Source organism: Myotis yumanensis, unplaced genomic scaffold (genome assembly GCF_028538775.1).
Source record: "Myotis yumanensis isolate MYYU_CA2020_CCGP unplaced genomic scaffold, mMyoYum1.0.hap1 SCAF_16, whole genome shotgun sequence".
NCBI classification, from domain to species: Eukaryota; Metazoa; Chordata; class Mammalia; order Chiroptera; family Vespertilionidae; genus Myotis; species Myotis yumanensis.
Window position 1 is genome coordinate 31,010,886 of NW_027223767.1, and position 23,942 is coordinate 31,034,827.

Here is a 23,942-nt window from a genome sequence, read left to right on the forward strand (position 1 = left end):
TTGACATGCCCCTGGATTTAAAGTCAGTCCTTATATTTGATTCCAGAACTTCCACTCTGAGCAAGAAATTCAGGTTACCTCTAGTCCCAGTCTCAGGTTCCTCACAGGTAAAATAGATATAATACTACCTTCCTCACAGAGATTGTGAGGACTAAATGAGTTATGTAAGGTGTATATACATGCACCTGCATGCCCAATAATACCTTCCTCACAGAGTTGTTGCAGGGAGGAAATCTGTAAGCACAGAGCCTGGTACATAGCAAGTATTTTATGGGAAATCATTTCTATACCCTTCAAATCTTTAAGTTGGAGCATTTTATTATTAGCCAGTAGTCACCCAAAGTCTGTAGAATTGAAAATCCTATGAAAAAGGTAGGTAAACAGAAATCTTACTCACATATTTGACATAGTCCTTCCACTGCTGCCACCACTGCATGGAGATGATAAACCAATTGTGTCCTGGTTGCAGACCATACCTGCTCTCCCGTTCTAACCATCCTCTATACATACAAAAGAAATTTAGTACATCAAATGGTGTGTGAAACAGATGACCACACACCCACAAATTATCATTAGCAATTTTCACAAGGGAAAAACATGAAATAAATAGATATGCTTGGGAAATGACTGTAATTTCAATTAGTGAAATACTGATAAGCCAATTTCAGGGAGTCACAATACCACTGTCAAGTATCACTCATACTGATGATGTTTTTATTTTTTAATTGTTATTGATTTCAGAGAGGAAGGGAGAGGGGGAGAGAGAAACATCAATGATGAGAGAGGATCACTGATCAGCTGCCTCCTGCATGCCTCCTACTGGGGATAGAGCAGGGGTGGGCAACCTTTTTGTGAGTGCGTGCCAAAACCAGCAAAATCTCTGACGCAAAATTCTTCTGCATGCCAACCCTGATTTTTTGAGAACATGTTACGCCTACTTGATATCTCTTAAGGTGTACGTATGTGAAGAACCTTGAAGAAATAAAATTCATTCGAGCGACAAAAACACAGTATATGATGATGAAAAATACATTTATTTTTTAATGTATACATGTACACTGATAGTCCGACAGAAAACTTTATGACTCTGTTTGATATTATCAGTGGGACTTTTGCTGCTGCATCACAGATGACAGAGATTTTACATCAGGTTTATATTTCGTGACCTTCAGAGATATGCACGAGCTACTACTTTCATCCGTCAGGCTACTCCTATTACGAGACTTAACAAAATTCATCACTGAGAACAAAGATTCACAAGCGTATGTGGATGAAAACATGGAGAGTAACGCTGTTGTAAAGTTTTTAAAACAGAAAAAATTTTCTGGAATGGCATTCCAAGTCCTCAATAGTTCGTTTTTGACATTTCTCTCTGGTACTCCTGTCTCTAATGGCTTTTTTTCAATATTTTCCAAGTCAACTTTAAGGTCAATAAATTTCTGCTTCCAAATTGAGCTACAGTGAAATTCAATCAACTGCATTTCAAAGTCAGCCATGTCTCTCCATGAAAACATTTGTAAGTTTAGTTCCTCCAGTTTCATGCTGTCTAGAAACCTCATGAATTTTGCTGTCTCTTCCAGTTCTCTGAATTTTGCAAATCTTGAGAAGAACTGCTCAATAGTTGACTCGATGATGTTTAAAAACAGCTTTTGAAGGCTTTGACAGTCTGTTCTGTCATCTTTTGGGAGGTCTTTGATGTGCCTCTTGAGGTTTGGGAAATATATAAATCTCTCACCATCCACATCCCTCTTAAAGACTTCCAGTTTCTTTTCAAAAGCCTTTATGTAACCAAACATAACATAAAGTGTCTTGCCAGTTCCTTGTAATTTAACATTTAAGTCATTCAAATGTTCATAAAAATTGTAAATGGAAGATTATAAGAGAGGGTTTTGCGCAGCAGCAAAAGTTACTGGCGTGCCATGTTTGGCACACGTGCTAGGGGTTGCCCACCCCTGGGATAGAGCCTGCAACCTGGGCATGTACCCACTGGAATCGAACCTGGGACCCTTCAGTCCGCAGGCTGACACTCTATCCATTGAGCCAAACCAGCTAGGGCCTGATGATGTTTTAAAAACAGCTTTATTGAGGAATATTTTACATATCATACAATTTACCTGGATTAAGTACACAACTCAATGATTTTGATAAATTTGCAGACATGTGCAACCACCACCACAGTAGAATTTTAGAATATTTCAATTACCCCAAAAATATATCTATTTTTAGTCAATCTGTGTTACCACCTTTAGACCTAGAAAACCACTAGTCTATTTGCTATCTCTTATAAACTTCCCTTATGTGAACATTTCATATAAATGGAATGATATAACACAAAGGTCTTTTATATCTGGCCTCTTTTATTTAGCATAATGTTTTTGAGGTTCATCTATATTATAGCAGGTATCCTTAGTTTGTGCTTTTTTATTACTGAATAGTATTCCAAAAGTACATATACACATTTTGTTTCTCCATCTAACATCTAATAATTTGAAACTGGTGAAGTGTTTTTGCAAAGTACCACCTAACATTTCCATTAGCAATGTATGAGGGTTCTATTCTTGTTTCTCTAGATTCTCACCAATGCGTCTGCCTTTTCTATCATAAATGTTCTAGTGGATGTGAAATGGTGTACTAAATGTTACTGAATTGTATGCTTTAAAATGGTTCACTTTATGTTATGTCAATTTCTCCCAAACATTTTCATACATCCCAGTGAAGCAGTTATACATTAAGCAGTTTTCCCCTATTATTCCCTTCCCCCATCCCTTGACAATCATCCATCTGTTTTCTATACCTATGGATTTACATATTCTGGATATTTCATACAAATGGAATCATACAGTATGTGACCTACTGTGAATAGCTTCTTTCATTTGTGAGGTCCATTCATGTTGTAGCATGTATCACAACATCTTTTTGTTTTATGCTGAATAATATTCCACGGTACGTATAAACCACATTTGGTTTATCCATTCATTCACTGGTAGCTATTTGGACTGTTTCGACCTTTTAGCTATTTTGAATAGCGCTGTTATGAACATCTATGTACATCCTGTTTACAAATGTTTTAATTATATACTTAAAATTGGAACTGCTGAGTTATGTGGTAATACCATGTTGAGGAATGACCAAATTGTTTTCCACAACGGCTACACCATTTTACATTTCCACCAGCAATGTATGAAGGTCCCAATTTCTCCACATCCTCATAAAATCTTTTTTTCCTTTTTTAAAAAAATGTTTTTATTGATTTCAGAGAGAGGAAAGGAGAGAGAGAGAGAGAGAGAAACATCAATGATGAGAGAGAATAATCAACTGGCCGCCCTTTGCCTCCTATCCCCCTACTGGGGATGAAGCCCACAACCCAGGCATATGCCCTGACTGGGAATCGAACTGTGATCTCCTGGTTCATGGGTCGATGCTCAACCACTGAGCAACACAGGCCAGGTGGCATTGCCTGTTTAAATTTTGACCATATAATCCTGTTCTCAAGTATTCCAAACAACTCTACTTCAGTAAACTCTTTTATCAAGTAGTCCAAAGCCAAAAAAAAAAACTACTGAAAAATTTGTGTACACACTGCTTTTAAGAAATATATGAGTTATAATCTATATATTGAGAGTTTATTCTAAAGGAAAAGTTTAGTTGAGATTTAGTCCTGTTTCTGAAACTTTCTAGACATTAACATTATATAATGATAACCCTAAAGCAGGAGTGGGGAATGTCTGGCCCGGGGCCATAAAAAGCCAGCAAAATCATTTCTTCTGGCCCTGGCAAGGCATCAGGGGTGTGTTAACTAAATGTTTGACCAAATACAGCAGGTTAATTTTTAAGATGATAATTTTGTATAGCCCGAGAATCCTATATAATAGAAGCCTAATATGCAAATAGACCAAACAGCAGAATGATGGGTGGAACGATTGGTTGCTATGACACGCACTGAGCACTAGGGGGCAGACGCTTAATGCAGGAGTTGCCCCCAGCCCGCAGGCCCCAGGCCAGCCAAGGCAGATGCCAGAAGGGGCCCCCTGACTACCCCGCAGGTCACCCCACAGATCGACCCTGATCGCTGGCCAGGCCTAGGGACTCTACCCGTGCACGAATTCATGCACTGGGCCTCTAGTGATGTTATAAATATCCAAATGGCCCTTGGCAGAAAAAAGGTTCCCCACCCCTGCTCTAAAGCAATGAAAAATATTCAAGGTATTAAAAATTGAGTTATAAATATAAAAATGTGCAGGCCTAACCAACTCAGGTATTTTACCTCAAGTAATTTTGCCTAAGTAAATCCTTAACCAAAGATGTACATACTTTATTACTAAATTTTCCCATATACATACATTAAAGAAATATAAATAGGGGATGAATAGGACCTATTAGTTAATCATTTAAATTATAAGAAGCCTTTATTAATATGTAAAAGTATAATTTATATGATATGCATTGAAAATGCACGCAGAAAATAAAACAATATTTCAGAATATTATTTTTTTATAAAAAAATTTATAAATTCCATCAGAGGCATACACATATGTGGTTACATGAATGTAAAAAGTGCTAACATGCAACCATCAACAAAAAGGAAAGGAAACCTATCGAATGGGAGGAAATATTGCCAACTACATAACTGATAAAGGGCTAATATGCAAAATATACAAGGAACTCATGTAACTCAATAGCAAAACAAACAAACAAAAAACAACCCAATTTAAAAAATGGGCAAAGGATATTTTTACAAAAAAGACATACAAATAGTGAACAGGAACATGCGAAGGTGCTCAACATCACTAATCATCAGGGAAATACAAATCAAAACCACAATATCACCTCACATTTGTTAGGCTATTACCAAAAAAACAAAGTATAACAAATTCTGGTAAGGATGTGTAGAAAAAGAAACCCTTGTACACTCCTGATGGGAATGAAAACTGGGCTAACCACTATGAAAAACATTATTGAGGTTTCTCAAGAAATTAAAAATAGAACTACCATATGATCCAGCAGTCCTACTTCTGCGTATATATCCAAATAAAACAAAATCATTATCTTGAAAAGATGGCTGTACTCCCATTTCCACTGCAATATTATTTACAATAACCAAGGTATGGAAACAACCTAAGTGTCCAACAACAAATTAATGGATAAAGAAAATCTCTCTCTCTCTCTCTCTTTCTCTCTCTCTCAGGAATATTATTCAGCCTTAAACAAGAAGGAAATCCTGTCATTTACAAGAACATGGATGAAGCTGGAGGGTGTTATGCTAAGTGAAACAAGCCAAACAGAAAAGGATAAATATTGCACAGTATCATCTTACGTGTGGAATCTTTAAAAAAAAAAAAAAAAGTCAAATCAGAAACAGAGTAGAGAAATGGTTGCTGGGGCTGGGGGAAATAGAAAGAGGTTGCTAAAAGGGTACAAACTTTCATTATAAGATGAATAAGGTTTGTGGATCTAATGTATAATATAGTGACTATAGTAGATAACACTTGTATAATTGAAATTTGCTAAGAGTATAACTTAAATGTCCTTCCCCCCCACCCCCCAAAAAAGCTAAAGATGGTAATAGAAGTGTTAATTAACTCAATGGGGAGAATCCTTTTATAAGACGTACATTTATGAAATCATCACATTGTACATTTTGAATATCTTATCATTTTAGTTGTCAATTATACCTCAATAAATAAAAATGCCAACAGAAATTATCTAAATACAAAGATGATGGGCATTTTTTATTCTTTTTGCTTAGGTCTACTTTCTAATCTTTCTACAATAAATGTGAACTATTTTGTAGTAAGAAAAAATTGCTACCTGTTATCTTAATTTTTTAAAATATATTTTTAGCCCTAGCCAGTTTGGCTTAGTGGATAGAACATCGGCCTGCGGACTGAAGGGTCCCAGGTTCGATTCTGCCCAAGGGCACATGCTATGGCTGTGGGCTCGATCCTCAGTAGGGGGCATGCAGGAGGCAGCCGATCAAGGATTCTCTCTCATCATTGATGTTTCTATCTCTCTCTCCCTCTTCCTTCCTCTCTGAACTCAATAAAGAAATATATATATATGTTAAAATACATATATATATATATATATATGTGTGTGTGTGTATATGTATATGTGTGTGTGTGTGTGTGTATATATATAAAATTTCAAAGAGGAAAGGAGAGGAAAAGAGAGATAGAAACATCAATAATGAGAGAGAATCAATTGATCGGCTGCCTCCTGCACACCCCACACTGGGGAACCAGCCTGCAACCTGTGCATTTGCCCTGACCAGGAATCGAACCATGACCTCCTGGTTCATAGGTCGACACTCAAACACTGAGCCATGCTGGCTGGGCACTATCTGTTATCTTATAAAATGTCTTATTTCAAAAAATTAAATTTAGTACCAGTGCAATTTTAATGTGAAATGGAATTTGATTTCTAAATTAATACAATACATTGGTTAGAAAACTACTTAAAAATATCTCGATACGTAATTGTTTTGGAGAAACAGGGTGTTACTATAATGATTACATTAAAGTGGGACATAATATTACTTAGTAATGATATATTTTGGGTGTTAGCAATTTCATCTATATAATGAAAAATACACAGACTGAAACTACAAACTTACCTAATAATTTGTCCTTCCTCTTCTGGAGTAGCTGGTCTTAATCCCAGAACTATGTGACATACCTAAAGAAAAAGTGGTAAATTAATCTTCATTGACTGGTGCTAATGACTAGATTGTATTTTTCACAGTCTCTGCAGAGTTTTCAATTAATGAACTATTAATGAGTTACTTGAGCAAATTTGAACTTTAAATTTTAGCTATTCTTTTTTTTTAATTGATTTTTAGAGAAAATAAGGGAAAGGGAGAGAAAGAGAGAAACATCAATGTGAGAGTGAAACACTGATCGGCTGCCTCCTACATAACCCCCTACAGGAGATCAAGCCCACAACCCAAGCATGTGCCCTGACTGGGAATTGAACTGGCAACCTTTCCGTGCATGCAACGATGCCCAACCAACTAAGCCACACTGGCCAGGGCACCATAAAGTATTTAGATAAATTGGGGCAAGAGAACTACTTCAGGAAAATAGTTAAAATCTAGCAAGTTCTATGACTTTTCACTCCTGATAACTTTTCTTCTCTCTTTGTCCCTCAATCTTTCTTGGACCTTATAAAGAATAAAAATATAAATAAATTATAGTTGCCTACTAATGATCCATCTCTCTGTTCACACTATCTCACTTGTTAGGAAGGGCTTTTAAAAAAGTGAAGCCCTTTTTTTTCTATAACAGTGAAGAAAAAGTAAATTATGATGGCTTTTATGATTCTCTGTAAGTCTACATGCTTCTCTATCATGAGGTATGATAAGATAAATAAACAATATCACCTAAATTCTGCTTTCCTATCTCCCACATCATGATTTTGAGAAGGTTCAATAGGCACTCATGCTCTATCTTACCATCTTTCAAGCATGTCTAGGATAATATAGTTCTATTTATCATATGTGGTTTTGCAGTCCAGTTGCATTAACTACTACATAATGGAAAATATATAGAATTACTGCTACTACTACCCTCTGAAACTGTCATTTACATTAAACGTACCTGGAAAAGGAGATTCAAAAATTCATTGGCAAGTACATTTTTCACACTCCAGATCTGATAGTCTTCTAGAGTAAGATGGCCCATCTGAAAGAGAAACAATATTTAAAAAGATCTCATGCTAAGAATGTCGTTTTTTATAGCATTTGAATAAAATCTGGCTTATTAAACTTATATTGGTCATCTGTCTGAAAACAAACCAATAATTTAAAGTAGATTCTAGCCTGGCCCGTGTGGCTCAGTGGCTGAGCATTGACCCATGAACCAGGAGGGCACATGCCCGGGTTAAAGGCTCGATCCCCCGTAGGGGACATGAAGGAGGCTGCTAATCAATGATTCTCTCTCATCAATGATGTTTCTATGATTCTTTCCCTCCCCCTCCCTCTATCTGAGTTAAATATAAAAAAATATTTAAAATAAAGTAGATTCTATGTGTTCATATGACAAGTAGTCCAGCTAGCTAGAATAAGTTTAAAAGTAACAAAAATCTGTTGAAACAGTCAATGGTAATGAGGACAATCTATCATCAACAATTTTGTTTCAACAAGACCTGGAAAATAACAGTATCTTCTGTTTCAAGGGTTACCTATGGAAAACTACAAAAAGCTCTGGGTAAGGAAAATGGAGTCTTTTTTTTTTTTTTTTGATGCAAAACCTAAGATTCCACTATAGCACAGAGACCAATATATTAATAGGTCATGAAAAAGTGGTGTGGGAATGCAGGATGTGATGTATAAACTGGAGGATTGGGTTATTTCCTTTATAAAACGACAGTACATGTCGCTAAGGAACACACTTAAATTAACACTGTGAAACTGAAATGAAATGTGGTATAAAAATAACAACTTCCAGGCATGCCTTCAAGCACCTCCCTTAGGACTTGCAATCTCTAGGCTTCAGTGTGGGGAGGATTACAATTCTTTGGAAGAATAAAAAGTTCACACTTTTGAAATGCCAATTTCAGAGAATTTTAAGGTCAAAACATAGTGGGTTCATTTCTCTTCACCTTCAAGGAGAAATCTGATGCTTTATTCAAATCCGCATTAAGCTTCTAGTTCAAATCCCAACCCAACCTTGTGACCTCCAGCATTGATGCTCTTTCCACTGACTAAAGCTGACTGGATCAGTTTAACTCCTGGTCGAAGAGTCTGAGTATAACCCAGTCCTCTCATTCTAACAACATTCTAAGACCTTCTTAGTAACAAAGAGCAATATTATCAGACTTCTTAAAGATTTAATATCTACTTTACATTTCTCCAAAATGCAGTTTAACATTACATTTTTATAAGTTCGGAAAGCAACATTTTTGTGTTGCCAAAGAGCACCAAAAATTACATATACCATGTAGAAGATGATATATATTTTTTCTTATCTGGCAAAAATATAACCAAATATTTCATATTTCATGTATTCAACAATTACCTAATAACCCTAGCTAAAAAATGTTTTAGCTTTTATTATTTAATGATATTGATATATTCTCTTCTCAATATAAAATAACCATCTACACTAATAAAAGAGAAACATGGTAATTGGCGTACGACCGCTACCCTTCCCATTGGCTAATCAGCATATCCTTATGCAAATTAACTGTCAGCCAAGATGGCGGCCGGCAGCCAGGCAGCTTGAAGCGAACATGAGGCTTGCTTCCTCCAGGGACTGCAGACTCCAACGTTCCCCGCCTCACTTGCCCGACTCTCAACTGCAACTCTAAGCAACTATTACTATGTTGCAAATAAGAAGCTAAACAAAACCGGCTTTCAGTCAGCCCCGGACCGCAACATTGTATCCATGTTTTCAGCAGCGAGGCCTCAGAGCTAAAGCTGGCCCAGAATAAAAAGAAAAAAGAAAACAAGGAGATCGGCCCTGCCCTGAGTGTGACAGTGGCGGCGCCCCAACCCCCTGATCGGCCCTGCTCTGTGGGTGATAGTGGCGCCCCAACCCCCCTCCACGGGCCTTGCTGTGTGTGTGACAGGGTAGAGCCATAACCTCCCCATTGGCCCTGCCCTGAGTGTGACAGGGTGCAGCGCCCCAACCCCCTGATCTACCCTGCTCTGTGTGTGACAGGGGGCGGTGCCCCAACTCCCCTATCGGCCCTACTCTGTGAGTGACAGGGGGGAGCTCCTCAACCCCCTGATGGGCCCTGCTCTGTGAGTGACAGGGGGCAGTGCCCCAACCCCCCTGATGGACCCTGCTCTGTTAGTGACAGGGGGCAGCGCCCCAACCCCCTGATCGGCCCTGCTCTGTGAGTGACAGGGGGCAGCGCCCCAACACCCTGATCGGCCCTGCTCTGTGCGTGACAGGGGGTGGCGCCACAACCTCCCCATCGACCCTGCCTTGAGTGTAACAGGGGGCGGTGCCCCAACCCCCCAATCGGCCCTACCCTGACCGTGACTGAGGGTGGCATCGCAACCTCCCGATCCGCCCTGCTCTGTGCATGACGGGGCGGCGCCCCAACTCCCCAATCGGCCCTGCTCTGAGCCTGACCAGGGGCTGCACTTAGGGATTGGGCCTGCCCTCTGCCACCCGGGAGCAGGCCTAAGCCAGCAGATCGTTATCTCCCGAGGGGTCCCAGACTGTGAGAGGGCACAGGCCGGGCTGGGGGACCCCCCCCCCCCCCGAGTGCACAAATTTTTGTGCACCGGGCCTCTAGTATGTAATAAGGAAAGATCTAAAAGCACTATAATTACTGACTTTCAGGATACAATTTCTATTAAGTATGTTAATACCAATCTAAAGGTACAAAATAATGGCTAATATAGGCACAATCTAGTCACAAATGGGTATGGTTAATAGCTTTGGTTGAAAGGTCCAAGTTCCATTCTAAAATGCTAACCATCCTGGCTGGTGTGGCTCAGTGGCTGAGAATCGACCCAGGAACCAAAAGGTCACTGGTTCAATTCCCTGTGGGGGCATATGCCAGGTAAGGGGTGTACAGGAGGCAACCTATCAATGATGTTTCTCTCTCATCAATGCTTCTATCTCTCTATCCTTCTCCCTTACTCTCTCTCTAAAAAAATCAACAAAAAATATTAAAAAGTAAAAAATTAGACCTAACTGGTTTGGCTCAGTGGATACAGCGTTGGCTTGCAGATTGAGGGGTCCCAGGTTCGATTCTGGTCAAGGGCACATACCTTGGTTGCAGACACATCCCCAATAGGGGGTGTGCAGGAGGCAACTGATCGATGTTTCTCTCTCATTTCTAACTCTCTATCCCTCTCCCTTCCTCTCTGTAAAAAATCAATAATAAAAAAATCAAATCAAATGCTAACCATTTCATTATCATGGTTACATGGAGTTGAAAAGCTAAATTATCTTTTTAATGTTCACAGCAGAGCCAGAAGTAGCAACTCTATCTTATATAAAAATAGACAGCAATAATACCTACATACTTATTAAACACTCAGAAAAAAAGTGTTAGCAATTATATCTCTACATAAGGCATTTTCTAACAGAAACTTTCCCAGGTTTTCTATACACTCCAAATAGAAGTAGATGCCATAGTTTTTGGCAAAAAAAAAAAAAAAGGTAAATGAAGGCAGGATGACTGAAATGCCAAACAAAGCTCAAGCCCTATAAAATTCATTTCTATTAACTTTCTATTGAGCACCAGTTAATAAGACTATGATGATTCCTTCTGGAATTATGATTGAAGAAAGAAAAAACACTGATGTTACTTTTTAAATCTAAACTTCTATAAGCAATCTGCTACTTGGTACGTCAGTGTTTGAGTGGAAAGGCTCAAATTAACTCAAATATGCCTCACAATATGTAGCTTATTTTCAGTTTCACAGGGACACACACATACCACAATAAATCAAACTATAGGAGTAAACCTATTATAATAGTCTTAGTAATAAATATTATCAAATTAAAAAATTAAAGGATTTATTCTTTATAAAGTACATGCTTATTTTGGCTAGTATTCAAGAACTTGAGAGGGCCTTACCAGTACTATTTAAAAAACAAAAAAAAAAACAAACAAACTCTTTTAGGAATACATGGACCATCCAGATTAGTATTAAAAAATCATTATTCTAATGCCTACCATCATCTGTTAGTTTTGCCCCTGTTCCTGACTTCATATAAATGGAATCATACAGTATATTCTTTTTGTGGGGCTTCTTTTGCTCAATATAAGGTTAGCCTTACCATAACTTATTAAAATGGAAGAAATAAAAATTATAAACTATTTTGACAAGGGCTGTGTCTACTTTCTACTTAATTTTTATAAAATGCCTAGCTTATAATAAATGTTTTTATACATAAAACACATGGAATGGACTGTCTTTAGAGTCAACCTGGAGGTATTGTTACCACAGATCCAAATAAGCAGTTGGTACGGATGATACAGAACAGATTAAAATATTATATGCTATATATCCCAATTTTTGGTGCATGATATTTTTAGAAAAGGATAAATTAGTCCTGGCTAAACTCACCTTTGTGGTGTCATGTGCACTCAATATGCCTTCTACAATATCAGATAGATCAGTATGTAATTCCTTTAAAAAGAGAAATTCAAAGGAGTAATTAGGAAAGAGTTGATACCACTTTTATTATTCAGTGGCCAAAATATACTATATCTTGACCAAGTATTTTTTATTACCATAAATAGAATTTTATATTTGCTTTTAAAAATTACAATAATTATCCTGTAGTTTCATTCTTACTTTATACAGCTTATTAAATTTTCTAAGGCAAATTCTCTACCCAATTTTGCATCTTCAGCAATGAATATTTTGAGTAGCATAATTCAGCAACTAACAGTAATAAAAAATCCTTTTCATTCGCTGACTTTTAAAAAATTCTCCACTCCACTTTCCTATTGGAAGTTACATACAATAAGATGTTTAAAATCAGAACTTACTGGGATATCATCAGTGCGGTTGTCCTTCCAGACCTCTAAAAGTGCAACCACCATGTCTCTCAGTTCAACCCTAGAGAGAACTCCATCTCGGTCAACATCAAATACCTTGAAGCAAACTAAAAAAAAAAAACTCTTATGAAGAGGAATTAGTTTTATGTTTAGAAGTACAATACATTTCACTAGAAGCTGCCCTAGTAAAATTACTGAGTTTCTCAAACAAATATATTCTGGATTAAGTTCTCATCTACAGCAGACATAGAAATATGTCATTAAAGTCCCCTGAACATGTAGGACTAACTGCACACTTCACTAATCTGTCTCTCTCAAAAAATTTTTTTAAATATATTTTATTGATTTTTTACAGAGAGGAAGGGAGAGAGATAGTTAGAAACATCGATCAGCTGCCTCCTGCACACCCCCTACTGGGGATGTGTCCGCAACCAAGGTACATGCCCTTGACCGGAATCAAACCTGGGACCCTTCAGTCCGCAGACCGAAGCTCTATCCACTGAGCCAAACTGGTTAGGGCTGTCTCTCTCAAATTTGAAAACAAAAAAGGGGGCCAATAAATATTACCATACTTCACAGGTTTTAAGGAGGTAATTCAAGCCCTTAAATTAATTTCTAATATTTAAAACTGACCACTGAAGAGCTGATTCTTCTAATGATGAAAATATTCAATCTACATTAAGAATCAATGACAAGCTGGTATTAAGATAGTCTACTTCCATTTTGCCTCTCCAATTAAACTAATATACACTCAAGGTTTTGCCAAAGAAGAATTTCAACTCTTCAATGAAGTTTATATATAATACTAGAGGGCCGATGCACAAAAATTTGTGCAAGAGTAGGCCTTCCTTCCCCTGGCTGCTGGCACCCAGGACCCGGCTGGCTTCCCTCTGGCCCTGGCTTCATCAGGAAGAATGTCCGGAATGACGTCTAGTCTAATTAGCATATTACCCTCTTATTATAGATTGTAAGAATTAGAAATATAAGCACTTTGCTAATTAACTCCAAATGAATCACTAATTTGTTAACTTTCATTGGTCCATCAGCAAAGAATTTTAAAAAGTTTTTAACTCCATAATTAAGATCAAGTGAGAAGCAAAAATTTCAGCCTCTCTTTTTAATATTAGCACTTTATTTTTTTGTTAACCTTCATCTGAGGATATTTTTCCACTGATTTTTAGAGTGGAAGGGAGGGGGAGAGACAGTGAGAGAAACATCAATGTGAGAGAGACACATTGATTGGCTGCCTCCCGCACGCTCCTCAACCAGGGCTGGGGATAGAGTCTGAAACCAAGGTACATGCCCTTGACAGAATCAAACCCATGACCCTTTGGTCCACAGGCAGATGCTCTACTCACTGAGCAAAACTGACTAGGGCAATATTAGCACTTTAATGGGAACAAATAATCCTATATAATAAAAAGCTAATATGCTAATTAGACCGAACAGCAGAACGACCATTCCGGACATCCTTCCAGACGAAGTCAGGGCTGTGAGGGGCTGCGAGGGCCGAGCCCCTTGCACAAATTTCATGCATGGGGCCTCTAGTCTATCATAAATCCAGATCAAACTAATGGTATATCATCATGAAAAAAAAAAGAAGAAGAAATCTAAGTTTTCATATTAAGTAATAATCTATTTCATACACACCCAAAATAATTATGCTGTTAAAGTGCATTATTGTATAATATTACTGAAGGTCAAAATATTCAAATAGCACACTCAAAACAGACAACATTTATGATCTGTATTTTAGAAAGACAGATAATAACCTTAGTAAATATATCAGTATTAGGTACCAATTAAATGTAAACTGCTGCATTTCGTGAATTATGGTTAAGATTTAATATGTAACATGCTTATAAATTATGCTATAACATTTTAGCTAGATTTAAATGACCAATTTAGTATTTAATAAAACTGTGTTTTGATCATAAATTTCACTTTGCTATTAAAATATTTATACAAGTCATAGAAAATGAGTTGTACTTCCAATTATGCAAGGCACTGAATTCTCTATATAGACTATTAGAAAATATTTTCTAGGGGGGGGAAAAAGAAAATGGTTTTTAAATGTTTAACATTTTCAAATATATTATGGCTGAAATAGTTTCTTTATCATGAACTGTAAATTCATCAGGAAACTCAACCCCACCTATACATATAAAGGGCTATGTGACCATATGACTGTCCAACCATCCAGCCAGTACCTATGACATGCACTGACCACCAGAGGGCAGATACTCAACACAGGAGCTGCGGTGACTTGGCAGCAGCGGTTCTCGAGTGACGCACCCCGGAACCAGAGAGGAGGGAGCCCGATTCCTCACAGGGCCACGGGATTACACGATTCCACCTTCTGCTGTGAGTTATGTTGTTCCTGGGGCACTGTCGGCCCTGAATCTGGTTTATTGCACACTTGCATTTGTGTTCCACACCCTGTACAAAAGCAACTTTGCAGGGTGCCCTCTTGCACTCGGGGACTCCTCGGGGGATGTCAGAGAGCTGGTTTCAGCCCAATCCCCGCAGGCCAGGCCAAGGGACCCCACCTGCCAGAGGGACCCCACTCATCTGCAGACGCCAGTGGTGCCACCCAGTCCTGCACTGCTGGCCACCACCTGGGACCACCTGCATCAGTCCCTGCACCGGAGCCAGTGCTGTGAGCCAGAAGATCTGTCTCCCCCTGCCCTCCCCTTACACTCCACAGATGCCATTCAAGTCACGGTACCGCCCCAGGAATTCTAATTAATTTCCTTTCAATGTGCACGAATCCGTGCACCAGGGCCACTAGTTATTAGTAACAAAGATACCAAACTACTCCACAGTGCAAAAGAATAGATGATTGAATCCTTAGAATGGCTTCTATAAAATCTCAACATGAGACTGCTATGTGCTAATCTGACAAAGTGATGAAAATTCAAGCCTTAATCCACAGATGATTTTAGATGAATACTAATTTTGTCACTGTATACTTTGCAAATTTTGTGACAATGTTTAACTTACATTTTTGTCTTTCAGCCAGGGGTCCCCTGCAACACGCTGATAACCCACAGGATATCTCCTTAAAATCTATGTGATTGTCACGATTTTCATCAAAAGCATTAAATAAACCTGTAAAATAGGAAAAAACACCATAAACCAAAGCAACCAAACTTCCTAATGTTATAATAACATATTTATAAAAGCAGGCATGACTCCCATAAACTGGCCAAATATTTTTTTAAAAAGTTTATCAGTAGTCTCAGGAAGTTGTTTTTTTTTCTTTTGGTATAAGTATAACTAAAACTTAAGATCCTAGCAGAAATACATTACTATCATTTAGTGTTTGGTTATGCCTCTCTCTATTTTGTATCAATTTTAACGACTAAAAATGGCTATAGTATACAAAATAAAATTTAATTAAAAATCCACCCCAAATCAGAAATTATTTAGAAAGATTGAGAAGTAAAAGGATGCCCTAGCCAGTTTGACACATTGGATAGAGTGTCAGACTGCAGACCAAAGGGTCCCGGGTTCGATTACATGCCTTGACCAAGGGCATGTACCTCAGTTGCAGGCTCCTCCCCGGCTCAGGCCCTAGTCAGGGCTTGTGCAGGAGGCAACCAATCAATGTGTTTCTCCCACATCAATATTTCTCTCTGTCATTCCCTCTCTCTTCCACTCTCCCAAAAAATCAATAGAAAAATATCCTCAGGTGAGGATTAACAAAACAAAAAAAAGGAAAAAGGAAAAGTTTAACTGCACACTCAAAGATATACTATTATTTTTATCTTTTTATCTTTATTGCTGAGAGTATTACAGATTTCTCCCTTCTCCCCCTGTATTTCTCCCCCTCTACCCAGTTCCCACCCCGCCCCAGGCCTTCACCACTCTATTGTCTATGTCCATAGGTAATGCATATATGCATATAAATTCTTTGGTTAATCTCTTCCCGCCCTCTGAGATTCTTCAGTCTGTTCCATGTTTTTATGCCTTTGGTTCTATTTTACTCATCAGTTTATTTTGTTCATTAGATTCCTTGTTCATTTATTTTGATTTTAACATGCTGTTATCAATAAGCTCCTATAAAGCTCTTCCATGACATGAAGAAAAATAACACATTATATTAAGAGAAGTTCTATACTGCACTCTTCTTTGTACTACATAATCCTATAAAATAAAGAGGTAACATGCAAATTGACCATCACTCCAACAAATAAGATGGCCACACCCATGTGGTCAAAGATGGCCACCACAAGATGGCCAGCAGGGGAGGGCAGTTGGGAGGGACCAGGCCTGCAAGAGAGGGCAGTTGTGGGCGATCAGGCCTTGCAGGGGAGGGCAGTTGGGGGTGACCGGGACTGCAAGGGAGGGCAGCTGGGGGCGACCAGGCTGGCAAGGGAGGGCAGTTGGGGGCGACCAGGCTGGCAAGGGAGGGCAGTTGGGGGTGACCAGGCCAGCAGGGGAGGGCAGTTGGGGGCAATCGGGCCAACAGGGGAGCAGTTAAGCATCGATCAGGCTGGCAGGGGAATGGTTAGGGAGTAATCAGGCTGTCAGGCAGAAGTGGTTAGGGGCAATCAGGCAGGCAGGCAGGCAAGCAGTTGGGAGCCAGCAGTGCTGGATTGTGAGAGGGATCCAGATTGGAGAGAGTGCAGGCGGGGCTAGGAATACACACACACACCGCCGTGACGAATTTCATGCACCGGGCCTCTAGTCTTTTTTAAATGAGTATTTAAATTTCAGAAAGAAAGGGGATTTATAATCCAGTCCTGTGGTTTTCAAATATTTTGTAAAAGATAGAAATAAAATTATTTTGATTTAAAATGATTTATCAAATTCTCCAACTCAGAAAAGGTAAAAACACAGCTGTACTGTTGAAGTGGGTGAAAGTCCAGGGCCTTATCAGTTCTGGCTCCCCTAACAAGTACTTCTGAAGTACCCTAAAAATCTGAAGAATACAGATTACATATTCCAAGAATGTAATTCCATACCCTCAGTTTAAAGAGTAGAAAACTAAAAACTCAGAAGGGGGTTCCCAAAAGGAAGAAGTTTAAAAAGGTCAGAAGAAGCAGAACCCAAATATTCAGATTCCAAATATGTTTTTGTGTGATATCACCTACAATTACTCTTTGTATCCCTAATGTTTTAAAAAAGTCATAGCATGCCTGGCTGGTGTGGCTCAGTGGTTGAGCATCGACCCATGTACCAAGAGGTTGCCAGTTTCATTCCTGGTCAGAGCTTGTGCTCATATTGTGGACTCAATCCCTAGTGGGGGGCATGCAGGAGGCGGCCAATCTATTGATGTTTCTATCTCTCTCTCCTTCTCCCTTCCAATAAAAACATATATATTTTTTAGAAAGTTATAGCAATGGAAAGTTTAGAGCCAGCAGGGACCTCAGAGATGGTCCAGGCCAGTAGTTTCTTAATTTCTTTTGGTAGTTGGGGTGGGGGAGAATATAGCAATAGAAACTTCTTATGTAAAAGAAAAAAAAGTAGAGGCACTCAAATTGAGGAAGAAATGGGGCTAAAAAAAACCTTGGTCCTGGTTGATGTGTTTCAGTGGTTATAGTATCAGCCCCGCCCACTGAAGGATCATGGGTTCAATTCAGGTCAAGGGCACATACCTGGGTTCGCACCCAGGCTCCAGTTGGAGCGTGTGCAGGAGGCAACCAGTTGATGTGTCTCTCTTGAATCTATGTTTCTCTCTCTCTCTCTCTCTATCCGCCTTCCCTCCCTCCTTTCCATTCTCTGAAAAGCAATGAAAAAAGTATCCTCATGTGAGGATTAACAAAAAACACCCCCAAATAAAACAAAGCAAAAACCTGGAGCTCTGCCCATTCAGTGGCCATCACCCTAATCCCTGGCACCAGCTACTAAGGTACCTCTTTGGAGTACAGCTTCATAGCCACTGACTTGGTCAAACTAATTTATGCAAGGTCACATAGGTAGAACAGGATGCTCAAAACTACAATCTTAATTCCCATTTTAGTTTTTTTCCAATAAACTCTGCTATTTGCAAGAAACTTGCAAACCTGTAATATTATGGCCTTTAGAGTTAAGATATATTGGTTAGTAATAAGAGATGGGCTCAAATCTGTTTACCAAAAAACACTTGAAGAAAAGAGAATAATTCCTACCTTCACTTAGAGATGGACGAATAGGTGGTGAAACCAAGGGGCCAAATGTCTCTAAATCAAATCGTCCAGTCCGGGATTGAGCCTTCAGCAACCAATAACGTTTCTCCAGATCAATGATGTCTGATTCCTCCACTAAGAGTCATATCAAACAAAATTATAAAACCTCTCAGCCTCCTCTTCTGGGCAGTTTATCCTAATAATATAACTTTTAAGGATATATTTTAATTTCCCAATTTAATTGCTAAAAAAAACCATAATCTATCTAAAACAAAATTCTGAAACACAAATACATTATATCTAAAATAGCATGAAAAGTAAATTCAAGTTAACATAAAAAAGATTTTAAAATAAAAAATTACTTTTGCAATTGCCCATTTAGTAGACTGCTTAAATCCAATATGTAGAATAAACAACTGAAACATTTCTTTTTGGATCCCACACCTTTTTTATCTGTACTTATTTTTTATCAGTTTCAATCTCTATCTGGGGTTTAAAGATTCTATATACATATTCTCTCCACTATAAACATTCTAAGAGCAAAATCTATGTCTGATTCATCCTATCAATATGATTACTACTTACAAATTCAATATTTATTAAGTAAATGAAAAAGAGTATGATAAAAGATATTATAAGTAACAAACTCAATAATGATAGCAGAGTTAGAGGATTTACAATGTGACAGGTTATAAGGAGCATCATGAAAACATGAACATTTTTCTTTCCTCATTCATCAGAAGGTATATATTTTTAAAACCACAGATACGCTAATCATAGTTATATTTTATATGTGCTTTCCCCCCTCTTTAAGGTACTAAAGTATTTCTGATTAATTGATGTTTACATAATACACTAAATTAGAACACAGAAAAATCACACCAATTGCATCCCAATTTTTTTTATCTTAATCTCCTTAAAGAACACAATTTCTTTATGGAAGTAGAAATGTGGAAAGAGAAGTAGAACATATTTAGAGGAAAATAATGATCAGATTGGTCCTGGTTACCAATTAAAACCATGCTTTAGAGCTTCCTTTTAAGCTCACGTTAACTATTCATTTGGGGGTAACAGACTGCAATTCATTAATTAAATATTTGCCAAAAACAAACTATGGTAAATTATATGTATTATATTATTATTACTCAAACACTTTGAATGAATTGACAGCTGAACACTTCTGAGAAGAGGGAAGGCAGCTAACCTTATTTTCCCTTAAAGAGGTAATAATTGCAGTAGTTGCTCTATTTGCAATTCACAAACCAACACCTAAAACATATACTTTATAAACTATATAGAAATGAATTTATTACCCATCTATAGATATTTTTTTTCTGGTTCACAATAGCAGCATACAATATTCCTAACATTCTAAATAGTTCTTGGCCTGCACGAAGGGCAATCCTACTCAAGTCCCACCTTGTCAGAGGCTCCAGCTACAGAAAAAACTCTTTAATGCATAATTTCATTCTAATTTTTTTTAAAGCCAGGCAAAATGTCCAAGTGTTTTCAAACAGTCACAAAGTTCCTCAACATTTTTGAGGATGCAACCTTCTCAAAAGCAATGACCTTCTGAGATGTAATTAAAATGGCTGTAAGCCTTACATAATTTACAAGACAAGAGGATGAACAAGGAGGGACATGCAGATCTACTAGTGGCTTATGGTCTAAGAATTACGAAAGTACTTTTTTTGTATTCAAAGTTTTTAACACTACAAACTAAAATGTGGCAAGGGAATACAATAATATACATATTTTTAGTTGAGATAATAAATGCTAAAATAGAGACAATGTAAATTTGAATTAGATATGAAAAGAAAAATAATAAAAATTAGTTATATGGCCCTAAAATTAGCCCAAAATACTGTATTAATTACCTGAGAATCCAGATTCTATTACTACAAGGAATCACTGAGATAGCAGGCTTATTGACTCTTATGATACATTTTAGGGAAACTTTAAAAACTCTTTCTAGAGGAGAAACCAAGATGGTGGCATAGGTAAACACCAGAGATTGCTGCCTCGCACAACCACTTCAAAAACACAACTGAAAAACAGAACGGACATCATCCAGAACCACAGGAAGGCTGGCTGAGTGGAATTTCTACAACTAGAAGGAAAGAGAAAAGCATACCGAGACTCAGAGGAGGTGAGGTGCTGAAGTAAAATACTAAGGTGCGGAGGTGCATGTGGAGAGGGCTGGCGGCTGAGGACGCAATTGTCTTTTTCAATCGGGAGGGAGTCTCAGGCTCTGAGCTCCAGTTCTGGGCGAGTCTCTGGGGACCCAGACTCATACTGGAGAAACGGGACTGTCTGGCATCGTTTGGAACTCGAGGGCAGCTTTCTCTCGGAGGCACTCACAGCGATTGCCGGGGCCTCTGAAGGCAGGACTGAGAGCAGCCATACTGCTCGCTCGCTCGGCCCGCCCTGTTGATCCCCTGGGACCCTGCCCCGCCCAAGCCTTGCACGGAGGCTTTTGCATATGAAAGGCCCGGCCCTTTGTAATCTGAAAATTACTTAAAAAACTGCAGCTGCCCCAAGGCCCCAGGGCAACTTGCATTGCTTTACAGCTGGCTTCTGCTGAGTAGCCTCAGGCAAAGGCGAGATTAGCACCTCCTTAGATCCAAGAGCCAGTGAACCCAGTGGTCAGAGTGGGACCATCCAATTACAACTCAGATCCATAAGGGACACGCTCAGGGGCAGACTCAGTGAGCACCAAAGCCCCACTGAAGCAAGTCTTGCCCCAGAAGGGTGCCTTCAGCACAGAAGTTCTCCCACTGTAGATACAGCTGATTCTCACAGACAAATGGCCTGGAGGTCAAATCCTCCCAGTGTTACCTACAACAATCAAGGCTTAACTACAACAAGACTGTGCACAAAGCCCACAAGGGGGTGCACCAAGAGTGTCTACCTCAGGTAATTAGGGAGGCTGAGCCACTGGGCCCTATAGGACACTTAGCACAGAAAGCCACTCTATCGACACAGCGAAGCATAAAAAATGCCGAGACAAAGAAACAGGACACAAAGGACAGAAATGGAGGAAAGCAAACTACTGGATATAGAGTTCAAAACCACACCTTTTAGGTTTTTCAAGAATTTTCTAGAAACCGCCAATAAATGTAGTGAGATCCTCAAGAAATCTAGTGAGACCCTCGATGTTGTGATAAAGGACCAACTAGAAATTAAGCATACACTGACTGAAATAAAGAATATTATACAGACTCCCAACAGCAGACCAGAGGATCGCAAGAATCGAGTCAAAGATTTGAAATATGAAGAAGCAAAAAACACCCAACTGGAAAAGCAAAATGAAAAAAGAATCCAAAAATAGTGTAAGGAGCCTCTGGGACAGCTTCAAGCGTACCAACATCCGAATTATAGGGGTGCCAGAAGAAGAGAGAGAGCAAGATATTGAAAACCTATTTGAAGAAATAATGACAGAAAACTTCCCCTACCTGGTGAAAGAAATAGACTTACAAGTCCAGGAAGCGCAGAGAACCCCAAACAAAAGGAATCCAAAGAGGACCACACCAAGACACATCATAATTAAAATGCCAAGAGCAAAAGACAAAGAGAGAATCTTAAATGCAGCAGGAGAAAAAAAGTCAGTTACCTACAAGGGAGTACCCATACAAATGTCAACTGATTTCTCAACAGAAACTTTGCAGGCCAGACGGGAGTGGCAAGGAATATTCAAAGTGATGAATACCAAAAACCTACAACCAAGATTACTTTATCCAGCAAAGCTATCATTCAGAAGTGAAGGTCAGATAAAGAGCTTCACAGATAAGAAAAAGCTAAAGGAGTTCATTACCACCAAACCAGTATTATATGAAATGCTGAAAGGTATCCTTTAAGAAGAGGAAGAAGAAGAAAAAGGTAAAGATACAAATTATGAACCTCAAATACACATCTATCAACAAGTGAATCTAAAAATCAAGTGAATAAATAACCTGATGTACAGAATGAACTGGTGATTATAATAGAATCAGGGACATAGAAAGGGGATGGACTGACTATTCTTGTGGGGGAAAAAGGTGTGGGGGATGTGGGAAGAGACTGGACAAAAATCGTACACCTGTGGATGAGGACAGTGGGTGGGGAGTGAGGTTGGAGGGTGGGGTGGGAACTGGGTGGAGGGGAGTTGTGGGGGAAAAAAGAGGAACAAATGTAATAATAAGAACAATAAAGATTTAATTTTAAAAAAACCTCTTTCTAAATTCTATGAAAAATATGATCAACATTAAGGAAAATTAACTCTCAGTTATTAAAACATAGTTCTTAAAAACCATAGTTATTTTATTATTTATTTCACTGTAGGTAAAGGACAATCATTCAATGATCTTGCCTGGATCAAATGAAATTAATTATTGAAGAGAAATAAAAAATAATCATTTGTGAGTATCCCAAGGGAAAAAGAAACTAGAAAAAATGAATCTGCAAGATTCTCTGCAGTCTGAAGAAGATGGCTCACAACCACCACAACTGCCACATGACCAAATCCTTTTATCTGCAATTACAAGCTACTCATAAAAGATTAAAGAATAAAATGACTGTGTCAATCAACTGTTTTCAGGTCCTAAAATGGAAATAAGCATGCACTCTGGGATTCAAACATTCCAACTTTGACATCTATTTGATCTTGAGAAAATTTCTTTAACTTCTCATAGTCTTGGTTGTCTCTTTTCAGAATGGAGATGAAATGAAGGATTAAATGAGATAATGTACACAGAGATGGCACAAGGATTAAATGAAATAATGTACACAGAGTATAGTGCCTCCTCTAGAAAGTACCCAATCTGCATGTGGTAAATTTGAACCTTCCACAGAGCAAAGTATTGGGGAGGGGGGTGGTAGGGGTGACGGGAAGTGGGAGGGAAAGGAGGGAGGAGAAGTACAGGAACTATAATAAAAAATCATTTAATATTCTGCAAATATGTAATAAAAGCATATTAATATTATGTGTCTGACAAAAACTATAGATATGACTGTGAACAAACAACTATGTTTAGATTCTAATAAAAGTAAAAATTGGTCATTTTAATCTAATGTGGAAAGTACAATGAGGCAACAGATACAGGGTTTTCAGGGAGCATGTGAGCAGCTAGGCCCTGGAGATCTTGCAGAGGCAAAAGAGTATTTACAAAAAGTCTGTAGGCAAGACAGGTAATAACAGGACAGAAACACAAACAAAAAAACTGTTGTGTTCTCTTATAATTCAAACACAGGAATAACTTATACAAGGACCTGTATCATGGACCCAAGATAAAAGACAAAAAAGAACTTTACTTTTCAGGAAGTGACAAAAAAAGAATGTTAAAGATGACAGACATTTCAACCTAGAACTAGAAGGCAGTT

At 38.4% G+C, this 23,942-nt stretch overlaps 1 protein-coding gene across 3 annotated transcripts in view; it reads right to left on the reverse strand.

The window, feature by feature from the left end:
• USP32 (ubiquitin specific peptidase 32) overlaps window positions 1-23,942 on the reverse strand; it is a 126,038-nt gene that overhangs the window by 44,593 nt on the left and 57,503 nt on the right. For all 3 annotated transcript variants that reach the window (XM_070394676.1, XM_070394677.1, XM_070394674.1), the window contains exons 6-12: window positions 18,588-18,719; window positions 15,475-15,582; window positions 12,463-12,578; window positions 12,035-12,097; window positions 7,596-7,679; window positions 6,614-6,675; window positions 398-500 (exon numbers count right to left, since the gene is read on the reverse strand). In XM_070394676.1, coding sequence (XP_070250777.1) covers window positions 398-500; window positions 6,614-6,675; window positions 7,596-7,679; window positions 12,035-12,097; window positions 12,463-12,578; window positions 15,475-15,582; window positions 18,588-18,719 — 668 coding nt within the window. The remainder of the gene's footprint in view (window positions 1-397; window positions 501-6,613; window positions 6,676-7,595; window positions 7,680-12,034; window positions 12,098-12,462; window positions 12,579-15,474; window positions 15,583-18,587; window positions 18,720-23,942) is intronic.